Source organism: Morus notabilis, unplaced genomic scaffold (genome assembly GCF_000414095.1).
Source record: "Morus notabilis unplaced genomic scaffold, ASM41409v2 Scaffold732, whole genome shotgun sequence".
NCBI classification, from domain to species: Eukaryota; Viridiplantae; Streptophyta; class Magnoliopsida; order Rosales; family Moraceae; genus Morus; species Morus notabilis.
In genome coordinates this window covers 115868-127627 of record NW_010362186.1, presented here as the reverse complement: position 1 = coordinate 127627, position 11760 = coordinate 115868, and the positions used below count along the sequence as shown (strand labels likewise).

At 43.8% G+C, this 11760-nt stretch overlaps 1 protein-coding gene across 1 annotated transcript; it reads left to right on the top strand.

Annotated features, from left to right (window-relative positions):
- The first annotated feature begins 8447 nt into the window (after window positions 1-8447).
- On the top strand, window positions 8448-11754 carry LOC21394820 (protein CLT2, chloroplastic). The gene is made up of 10 exons (XM_024167652.1): window positions 8448-9003; window positions 9096-9241; window positions 9629-9666; window positions 9858-9973; window positions 10185-10284; window positions 10371-10406; window positions 10515-10565; window positions 10785-10908; window positions 11316-11441; window positions 11537-11754. Exons 1-10 carry the CDS (start codon window positions 8594-8596, stop codon window positions 11680-11682), a joined length of 1293 nt encoding a protein of 430 aa, XP_024023420.1. The 5' UTR covers window positions 8448-8593; the 3' UTR covers window positions 11683-11754.
- The last annotated feature ends 6 nt before the right edge of the window (window positions 11755-11760 follow it).

Here is an 11760-nt window from a genome sequence, read left to right as displayed (position 1 = left end):
CACCCACAAACCGACGGCCAATCAGAGGTGGTGAACCGTGGACTGGAGCAGTATTTACGTGCTTTTACTCAAGAGAAACCGCATGCTTGGGTCACGTTTTTGAGCTGGGCCGAATTTTGTTACAATTCCAGCTATCACAGCGGCTTAAAGATGTCTCCGTTCCAAGCTTTATACGGCCGTGTTCCGCCTACTATTCCGCCGTATTCACAGGGCTCTACTTCAATCCAAGCACTGGACGAGGCTCTCTTAGAGCGTGATCTCCTCCTGCAGACCCTGAAGAATAACTTACACTTGGCCCAGCAACGGATGGTCCAGAAAGCCAACGCTCATCGCCGGGAGCTTCAGTTGGCAGTGGGAGACAAGGTACTTGTTCGACTCCAGCCATACCGCCAGATCTCAGCGGCTCACCGAGCATCGCAGAAGCTCAGCAAACGCTTTTATGGTCCCTATAATGTCATGGAGCGTATAGGTCCAGTGGCCTACAAACTTGACTTACCCAGTGGTTGCCGCATCCACCCAGTTTTTCACATCTCAACACTCAAGCCTCTTCGTGGTTCTGCTCCTGCAGACAGTACCCCCCTTCCATTAGGCAGTGTGGATAATAAACCGCTTTCCGTTCCAGTGGCGGTTTGTGCTTCTCGATCCATCCTTCGACAGGGTAAAGTGCACCGCCAAATTTTGGTGCAGTGGTCTGATAGTGGGCCCGAAAATGCCACCTGGGAAGATTTTATTGTGTTCTGTCACACTTATCCTGATTTCCACCTTGAGGACAAGGTGGCTTTTCAAGGACCGGGAAATGATACGACCCAACCCATGCCCATGCAGCTTCCAGACGTGGGCCTTGAAACAACAGTGGCAGAGGAAGAGGGCCAGCCCAAGAGGATGAACAACAGCAACCCAAAAGGCCCAACACGAGCTAGAAGGCCTCCCGCGTGGTTAGAGGACTATGTCATTTAGGGAGGGGAGAGTGTCGTTTGATGCAGCTAGGACGTTAGTCCTCGGGAGTGATGGCAGAACTTTCATTTCTCTGTTTTTGTTTTTTTTTCCTTTACTGTCAATGGCTGTAATTTGCTTTCTGTTTTACGGGTAGTCTCACCTCTCGATTGGGTTCACCGAGGAGAGGTATAAGTTGTGGAATAGGAAACCTTGTGAGAGGACAATGAATAACGAAGAACTTTTTCATCTCCGTCTCACTCTCTTCTGATTCCTCCCCTAAATCTATTTTTTTTCCTTCTCAACTCTTTTCTTTCCCTTGGAGCCAGCACTCGCTCAAAGAGTGTGAAAATACAGCTGACCTCTGAGAATTTACAGGTTGGTCGTATCAATTGGTGCTTTCATTGCTCATTTCATGGCAGACTCTGACGTTCTCGCAGCGGTGAAGGCATTGCAGAACCAGTTTGAGGGCCAGACCGTGTCCCTCCACAAGACATTGCAACAGTACATGGCTATGGTGGATGCTCGCCTCGAAGATCTGCAATCGCAAATCCAAGGATCTCCGGTGGATGAGGGCGGGTTCTCGGCTCCGACCCATCCCGTGCCTCCTCTTGCAGGAACACCGATTGAAGGTAATGAGCTTTCCCCTGTATTACGTTCCATGAAAATAGAGGTTCCCCGGTTCGATGGCTCCGACCCGACGGGTTGGGTGTTTCGGACGGAGGAGTTTTTTTATTTCTATGGCACTCCGGATCATCTCCGGCTTCGAATCGTATCCTTTCATATGGAAGGCCGCGCCGCTGCATGGTACCAATGGATGAAGGCTAATCACTGGCTGACGACTTGGAAGGAGTTTCTGGTCCATCTAAAACAACGTTTCGGCGCATCGTTGTACGAAGACCATCCAGGTAACCTCTCAAAACTTTCTCAGACAACATCTGTTATTGAATTCCAGTCTGCATTTGAGGAATTGATGAATAAGGTTACTGGAATATCTGAACCTCTGTTGATTAGTTTTTTTATTACCGGCTTAAAACCGGACATTCGCCGTGAACTATTAGTTTCTCGTCCATCGTCTTTAATGAAAGCGTTCGCCTTAGCGCGGGCTTATAAGGCTCGGTCCGACGAGGCTAGGCAGGGTGCTCGGTCATGGCCCAAATGGAACCCAACCCAGTTTCCCTCCCACAAACCTCCTAACCAGTCACATCTAATTGCCCATGTTCCATCATCCCATCCCCAACCTCAGCACATTCCTCCTCCTGCCAACCAGATCCCACAAAAATAGACCACATTACCACCTTTACTACCGACCCCCCCTCTGCCCATTCGTCGTCTCACACCGGCCGAATTACGCGAAAAACGTGAAAAAGGCCTGTGTTATAATTGTGACCAGAAATACAACATGAATCACCGCTGTCGTAGCAAGTTTTTCCTTCTCTTAGGTACGGATGACGGGGAGATAGAAGGCCCTGAAGACTTACCTCCTGAGGAAGAGTGTGAGGAAGTAGTGACCGGGGACATTTCGAGTTTGAATGCGCTGGCTGGCCAGGGTAATCCTAGGTCTCTTCGGCTGCGTGGCGAGATTGGCCCCCACTGATGCCCAGTTTCTTGCTAAAATAAGAGATGGGGTGGTTGGCCTGCATAAGAACCGCGCCAATTCCCACTTTCGATGCATCCGTCTCAATGACAAAATCCAAATCAAAGTTCGGCAAGCCCAACACCGGTGCTGCCACCATGGCCTGCTTGAGAATAGTGAAGGCCTCGGAGGCTGCCAGAGTCCAGTGAAAAGACTCTTTACATAATAAATCAGTGAGGGGGGCAGCCATAGTGGCATATCCGCGAATAAAATGTCTGTAATATCCGGTCAAGCCCAAAAAACCTCGTAGCTGTTTCACATTCTTCAGACAAGGCCAGGTGACCATGGCCTCAAGACAAGTGACCTTATGTGGGGATATCACCGGTTTACCTAGCTTGATCTCGCTGCACCAGTTTCAGGCCCTGGTCCATGGCGATGAGGTTCACAGCTTGTTTGAGTTGCAACCCCTGGCGGCTGAGACCATTCCCGGGGAGTCACCAGTTAAGGACCCTGCGGTTTTTGAGTTTCCTAAGTCGCTGCCCACGCCCATTTCATCGCTACTGCACCGTTATAGTGCTTTATTTGCGCAGCCCACTAGTTTACCACGAACTTGTGCAGAAACGAGGCAAAAAGTTGATTCATGGTAGCTTGAAAGGTTGATGGCGCATTCGTCAAGCCGAAAGGCATGACCAAGAACTCAAAGTGACCATCATGAGTGCGAAACGCCGTTTTATACGTGTCCCTTATGTGGACCCGAATCTGATGGTATCCCGCCCTCAAGTCCACGAAGAGGCTTGAGGGCTGAGATGTGAAAAACTGGGTGGATGCGGCAACCACTGGGTAAGTCAAGTTTGTAGGCCACTGGACCTATACGCTCCATGACATTATAGGGACCATAAAAGCGTTTGCTGAGCTTCTGCGATGCTGCTGGGGGAGCCGCTGAGATCTGGCGGTATGGCTGGAGTCGAACAAGTACCTTGTCTCCCACTGCCAACTGAAGCTCCCGGCGATGAGCGTTGGCTTTCTGGACCATCCGTTGCTGGGCCAAGTGTAAGTTATTCTTCAGGGTCTGCAGGAGGAGATCACGCTCTAAGAGAGCCTCGTCCAGTGCTTGGATTGAAGTAGAGCCCTGTGAATACGGCGGAATAGTAGGCGGAACACGGCCGTATAAAGCTTGGAACGGAGACATCTTTAAGCCGCTGTGATAGCTGGAATTGTAACAAAATTCGGCCCAGCTCAAAAACGTGACCCAAGCATGCGGTTTCTCTTGAGTAAAAGCACGTAAATACTGCTCCAGTCCATGGTTCACCACCTCTGATTGGCCGTCGGTTTGTGGGTGATACGCAGTACTATGGCGAAGGGTCGTGCCACTCAGGGCAAACAGCTGCTGCCAGAAGTTACTCATGAAAATAGGGTCTCGGTGGGAGACTATTGAACTGGGAAACCCGTGAAGTTTTACCACCATCTCAGCAAAGAGGTCGGCTGTCTTTGTTGCTGTGAACTGGGACGACAGCGGCCCGAAGTGAGCGGACTTTGTCAGGCGATCCACGACCACCAGGATAACTGTGAATCCGTGCGATAATGGAAGGCCGGTTATGAAGTCCATAGTCACCTCGTCCCAGACCAAAGTCAGAATCGGTAGCGGTTGAAGTAATCCTGCTGGCGCTTGGGTGGAGTGTTTGATTTGTTGGCAAATGAGGCAAGCGGCCACATAACTCTCTACATCCTTGCGCATCCTGGGCCAGAAAAATAACGCAGAAAGCCGAACCAACGTGCGCTTGACGCCAGCGTGTCCCGTGAGTGGCGTGGCATGAAACTCGTGGAGCAGTGTAGTTTTAAGAGAGGAAGTGGAACTTAAAACGTACCTGTGACGAAAACAAAGCACGCCATCCACCTCTGAGTAGTCGGAGGATAAATCCCCTGTGCGAAATGCGTGGTGGAGTTGTACTAAGTCAGGGAGGGTGGCATGTTCCTTGCGGAGGGCCACCAAGAAGTCACAGGAGGGACGGCTGGCTAACGTCCAATAAGAGGGAGAAACATCCACTGTGTGTGTGGACTGCTCCTCGTGCACCCGGGATAAGGCATCTGCCGCCTTGTTAGTGCTCCCTCGTTTGTATTCAATCCGAAAATGATAGCCCAAAAGCTTCCGAATGTAGACTTGCTGGTCCGGGGTATTGATGACCTGTTGGAAGAGCTCCTTAATACTCTTGTGATCTGTTCGTACGATAAAGAACTGGCCCAGAAGGTATTGGCGCCACTTCTGGACAGCGGCTGAGATGGCATTTAGCTCTTTGATATAGGTTGACGCAGCCCTTAGTTTGATGCCCAGTTTCTTGCTAAAATAAAAGATGGGGTGGTTGGCCTGCATAAGAACCGCGCCAATTCCCACATTCGATGCATCCGTCTCAATGACAAAATCCAAATCAAAGTTCGGCAAGCCCAACACCGGTGCTGCCACCATGGCCTGCTTGAGGATAGTGAAGGCCTCGGAGGCTGCCAGAGTCCAGTGAAAAGACTCTTTACATAATAAATCAGTGAGGGGGCAGCCATAGTGGCATATCCGCGAATAAAACGTATGTAATATCCGGTCAAGCCCAAAAAACCTCGTAGTTGTTTCACATTCTTCGGACAAGGCCAGGCGACCATGGCCTCAAGCTTTTGAGGGTCAGCTTGTACTCCCTGGGCAGATACTATGTGTCCTAAGTAATCAATGGTGTCTTGGCAGAAAGTGCACTTCGAGAGCTTGATGAAGAAGTGCTTGGAGTGTAAACAAAGCAACACCTGCTCTAGGTGAGAAACATGCTCCGCCACAGTGGCACTATAGACGAGAATATCGTCAAAAAAAATGATCACGAACTTGCGCAGAAACGAGGCAAAAAGTTGATTCATGGTAGCTTGAAAGGTTGATGGCGCATTCGTCAAGCCGAAATGCATTACCAAGAACTCAAAGTGACCATCATGGGTGCGAAACGCCGTTTTATATGTGTCCCTTGTGTGGACCCGAATCTGATGGTATCCCGCCCTCAAGTCCAGTTTGCTAAACACTGTGGCACCACCTAGTTCATCTAATAACTCATCGATGGTGGGTATGGGAAACTTGTCTTTAATAGTGACCGCGTTCAAGGCCCGGTAATCAACATAAAAACGATAAGAGCCATCTTTCTTTTTAACCAATAAAACCCAAGCTTTATACGGCCGTGTTCCGCCTACTATTCCGCCGTATTCACAGGGCTCTACTTCAATCCAAGCACTGGACGAGGCTCTCTTAGAGCGTAATCTCCTCCTGTAGACCCTGAAGAATAACTTACACTTGGCCCAGCAACGGATGGTCCAGAAAGCCAATGCTCATCGCCAGGAGCTTCAGTTGGCAGTGGGAGACAAGGTACTTGTATCAATTTCTCCATTTTCGTTTCCTGGAAATGTGGATAGCGGTAAGGGCGCACATTGACTGGTTTAGAGTTAGGCAGCAAGTGAATCCTGTGATCAATGGTCCGGTAGGGGGGTAAACCAGTGGGCTGCGCAAATAAAGCACTATAACGGTGGAGTAGCGATGAAATGGGCGTGGGCAGCGACTTAGGAAACTCCAAAACCGCAGGGTCCTTATAATGTCATGGAGCGTATAGGTCCAGTGGCCTACAAACTTGACTTACCCAGTGGTTGCCGCATCCACCCAGTTTTTCACATCTCAGCACTCAAGCCTCTTCGTGGTTCTGCTCCTGCAGACAGTACCCCCCTTTCATTAGGCAGTGTGGATAATAAACCGCTTTCTGTTCCAGTGGCGGTTTGTGCTTCTCGATCCATCCTTCGACAGGGTAAAGTGCACCGCCAAATTTTGGTGCAGTGGTCTGATAGTGGGCCCGAAAATGCCACCTGGGAAGATTTTATTGTGTTCTGTCACACTTATCCTGATTTCCACCTTGAGGACAAGGTGGCTTTTCAAGGACCGGGAAATGATACGACCCAAACCATGCCCATGTAGCTTCCAGACGTGGGCCTTGAAACAACAATGGCAGAGGAAGAGGGCCAGCCCAAGAGGATGAACAACAGCAACCCAAAAGGCCCAACACGAGCTAGAAGGCCTCCCGCGTGGTTAGAGGACTATGTCGTTTAGGGAGGAGAGAGTGTCGTTTGATGCAGCTAGGACGTTAGTCCTCGGGAGTGATGGCAGAACTTTCATTTCTCTATTTTTGTTTTTTTTCCTTTACTGTCAATGGCTGTAATTTGCTTTCTGTTTTACGGGTAGTCTCGCCTCTCGATTGGGTTCACCGAGGAGAGGTATAAGTTGTGGAATAGGAAACCTTGTGAGAGGAGAATGAATAACGAAGAACTTTCACACTGGAACGGTTACTAGAATATCTATGGCACCACCTAGTTCATCTAATAACTCATCAATGGTGGGTAGAGTGTGAAAATACGGCTGACCTCTGAGAATTTGCAGGTTGGTCGTATCATATACACACTTCACGTATATTTATACAAGTGTCGGTTTGGTCAGGCACTTTCCAAGTGCCTGACCAGAGACTTTGCCTAAAATTTAAATCAACAAATAAACAAAATCATACATTACATGTATTTTTTTGACGTAATCATAATATTAGAACAATTTTTAATTTACGTGTATTTTTTATGAGAGAAAATACTATAATAAATTATGAACTATGATTTGAATTAGGATATGAATCTCCCAACTAAATAACTCTTTAATCTTTTAATTTTTAATTCGTATATATAAATGAATTCAGTCCAATTTGGATCTTTTATAAAAATTTCCAAACCAAACTGGACCCTTATTAAAACAGTTGGTCTGATTTTAGCCACCGACAATCGATCAGTTCCGACATTATTAAAACTAGACGGGCGGTCTAAAGCTTACTGGGTTGATCTGATCTGGTGGTTTTAGACAAACCGTGCACAATCCTACCATTGAATATGCCTTCCGAATTTTGATTACCCAATATGCATCTACAACTCTGAAAGTAACATTACTTTTTGAACATTAATAATTAATGACAATGAAACTCTTTCTATTAAGGACAAATTAAGATGAAAGATTAAATTCCCTTGACGAAAAGACTTAAAGATAAAAATTTGAGGAAAATTACAGACATTCACTTATTATGAATAGAACAATGATATTTAGGCCCCGTTTATTTTATCAATTTGAATTTTATTACAGTAAAAATTCTCATATGTTCACATTTATTTTTTTACTACAGTAAAAAATTCTCACATAAAGTCACATCTCAACTCGAATCAACGAACTAAACGGACATTTACTCTTGTTGTATGACATTTCATCCCATTAGATATGTTTATTTCATATACTAAAGGGCAATTTTTAAAAATATCCTTTAAAATGAAGCTTTTTTTTTATCCATTAACATTAGTCGATATATTTTTATCTTTTAGACTAGAGCTAGTTAAGGGATATAATTTTTTAAAAATTATACTTTTAATAAATCATGTACTTAAAAAGTATAATCTATAATTTTCTTTAATATTATTCAAACTCAAATCATTTATGATTTTGTTCCAGTATTTTTTTCTCATAAAAAATTTAAACTTTAAACGTCAAAATTAAAAATCAAATCATTCTAAACAGGCACAATAAAATAAATATCATTAGATTAAGTCTTATCTACTCACTTAAGGGATATTTATTTCTTATATTCGTCACTAAATTTAAATCATAATTCATAATTTTTTACATAAAAAATATACATAAAACAAAAATAATGTTAAATACATAAACCAGAGCGTCCTAACGACACCCCCTCTACATAAATAACATGATTTTAATTCTATCGGCATAGGAATAAACAGGGGTGCTCACTGCTCACTTGTCTTCAAATTTCCAATTTCCAACACGTTTCCCTCGTTCATACGCAAACTCGTGCACCAAACCCCCGACCCAAACAAGAAAGAAAGCAAAAAACAAAAAAAATCCGAACGTCATTAAAAGCTGCATGGTCCATCTAAACTCATCATTTTCCCGACAATCTCCCATGACCGCAAAACCCGCCGACTTTCTCTCTTCTACTCTCTCACTCTGCGTCTGAGCTCCATCTCTCTCTCTCTCTTCAAATGGCCTTCTCCTCTTCAACGCCGCTCTCTACTCCCTCCCCTTCTCCAGCGATGCCATGGCGGCTCCGAACTCTCTCCGTTGGAAATCTCCCAATCCTTTCCCGTTTCCATTCATTTACGGCACTCTCTCAGAAATCCCGATCCTCTCTTATTCACTTTGGTCGGAATCCGCGAATCTTGCTCAATCCCAAGCTCAACCTCGTCAATGGCGGTGATTTCATCGCTCAGGCTTCTAGTTCGGGCCCTAACTCGCCTCCTCCTTCGCCGTCTTCCTTCGCGACCGCTCAGCAAATCCTGTTCGGCTCCGCGCTGACCGTGGCCTTCGCCGTCGCGAATCGCGTGCTCTACAAGCTCGCGCTCGTCCCGATGAAGGAGTACCCTTTCTTCTTGGCTCAGTTCACGACTTTTGGGTGAGCAATTTGGTTTGAGTAGTTGTTGAAAAAAAAAGAAAAAAGTGCGATTTAAGTTGATAATGTGTGTGAATTGTGATTTATTAGCGCAGGTATGTGGTGGTGTATTTTCTGATATTGTATATGAGATACAATGAAGGGATTGTTACCGACGAAATGATTGACCAACCGAAGAGGCTCTTTGTGGCTATTGGGGCTTTGGAAGCTCTTGGAGTGGCTTTGGGAATGGCTTCTGCAGGTAATATTAATGTTGTTTAGAGAAAAAGAAATAATCTTCTAGGATTTTTTGGGATAGTGGGTTTTAATTTTTCATAACAGCAAGCAATGTGACAAACTATGTAAACTTTCTGTCCAATTTTGATGAAAAAATATGTATGCTTAGAAAAAGTAATTGTGCATCTGCGTTTGACATGTGTTTTGGCTTGTATTGATGTATTTTGCTTTTCTTTTCTTTCTTGTTATGTAAACCGTGGTAGTGATGATGTATATAGAATTTGGGTACAACGCTTTGGTTTTCTGTCTATGATTAAGGTGAAGCAAAATAGCTACTACAAAAAATGTTTAAATTATGCAGATTGAGTTGAGATCGTGTTTAATTGTGCTAAATTTTATGCATCCTTGACAGCCATGCTGCCTGGACCAGCCATTCCCATATTGAATCAGGTACTGTCTATTGTTTTAATTCGGGGAAAAAAGAAAAGAAAAGAATTATTTTCCCTTTTATGGTTAGAAAAGAAATCTTAAACAAAATGTTATTTGTATTTAATACAAATTATCTCCCAAAATGTTTGCAAAATGAGGTTGTTTGCAAAATGACGTAGTTAATATAACCATTTATCCACTTTATTTTGCAGACTTTTTTAGTATGGCAGCTGTTCTTTTCCGTCCTTATTTTGGGAAGAACATACACAGTCCGTCAGATAGCTGGCTGCTTGCTAGTAGCAACTGGGGTAGCTGTGGCCGTCACAAGGTATCTTTTAATTTGATCCTCATCGGCTTGTACAGTTGGCTTTGAAACTAAATGTGAAAACAAGTAGACAAGGAAGCCCTCACTGTCCCACATAACTCTGAAGTAAAGTATGAAGACCAAGAATATCATCCAACTTGTTATCTATTTCCCATGGATCAACAACTTGCAGTAAAGTAGGCCCGATATAATTAGTTATGTGCCATAATTGCAGTGGTTCTAATGCTGATCAGATGCTATCTGGAGTTGAGTTTGTATGGCCAGCATTGATGATTGCTTCATGTGCTTTTCAAGCTGGTGCATCCATTATCAAGGTCAGAATAACAGATGCTGGAATACGTTTACTTCTACTCTGTTCTAAGCAGAATGAGAAATTTTAACTTTTAATTTGTTTGAACAGGAATTTGTCTTTATAGATGCTGCTGCTCGCCTTAAGGTACCTCGACATCTTTTACTTTTTCCGAGTAACTGCTCTCTTGTTGACATGTTACATTCGCAAATTTGGGTTTTGGTTTGAAGCTTTAAAACCTGTTTGCATTTGCAGGACAAGTCGCTTGACATATTTGTTGTCAATTCTTTTGGATCTGGATATCAGGTGATAGTGAAATGGTTTTTGTTTGCTTTATTGTGTTGGTATCCATTTTTGGAAGTCTTAGGACATGGTACATAAAATTTTCTAGACACTAGAACTCAGAATTTTTTGCCATTTATTTTTATATTAACTATCTGCAGCACTTGTTTATAGTGAGTCTGAACACGTATTATAAGACAGTCGTATAATTGAATTTTAATCAATCTTTTCTTTGTTGTGTAGGCTCTTTTTGTACTTCTCTTTCTACCTTTATTATCAAGCATGAAAGGCATACCATTTGCCCAACTTCCTTCTTATCTAGAAAGTGGTGTTGGCTGCTTTCTGAACGTTGGAACCAATACATCAGGCAAATTCTCACGTTCCATTGATATATTACAGCATACCAATTACTTTGTTCTGTCGCCTATTTGTTTGAAATAATTCAGCTTTGCAAAACAAAGAAACAAGTTACTTTGTTTACTAAGAATGAAAGCTCGACATGAATGATTTTGATTCAAGTTATCAGCCATGGAGAGTTTATAACAAAATAATAAGAACGACAGCATCAGTACAGAAAACATCAATTATTTTGGTTTCGTGTTTTGCTCTGAGTAAATGTCTTGCTAAAAGTGATAAACTTTGGTCTGAGATATTCATGGTTAGTTTAACAGGAAGTGATTAATTATGCTTGTTTGAATCAAATTAAATTTGAAAGCTTTCTAACGTGCTTCTGTGTTTTTTTTTTCCCTCTAACCATTTCTTGTATGATTTCAGGTTGTGACGGTTCTCCATTGCTCCCACTGCTTTACATAGCTACAAACCTCATGTTCAACATATCAGTGCTCAATCTAGTGAAGACTTCATCTGCAGTTGTTTCTTCTCTTGCCGTTATGTTATCAGGTTTTCTCTCTCATCCTTTCTCACTCCACAAATATGCTTTTGCCTAAACGTCGTATTTTAGCTAACACCTGATTATGTGACTGTCTATTTTGCAGTGCCGATTTCAATTTATATCCTTTCCATTCCGTTGCCATATCTGCCAGAGGGTTCAACTTTGAGCCCCTATTTTCTATTTGGCAGTTTGATTCTTGTCTTGGGTCTCATTCTCTACACGTTACCCCAAGCTTCAAAGCGACACTGAGAATTATTTGGTTGATATTGTCGGCGTATTTTTGTAACATGTCGTGCCTCATGGCAAAGAACATTCTTTCTTTTTCTA

Bases quoted from the DNA above. Each gene is read 5' to 3' on its own strand.
- LOC21394820 (XM_024167652.1), top strand. From the start codon at position 8,594: ATGGCCTTCTCCTCTTCAACGCCGCTCTCTACTCCCTCCCCTTCTCCA. The intron at 9,242-9,628 runs GTAATATTAATG...CATCCTTGACAG, and splicing joins TTTGGGAATGGCTTCTGCAG to CCATGCTGCCTGGACCAGCC. The intron at 9,974-10,184 runs GTATCTTTTAAT...CCATAATTGCAG, and splicing joins GTAGCTGTGGCCGTCACAAG to TGGTTCTAATGCTGATCAGA.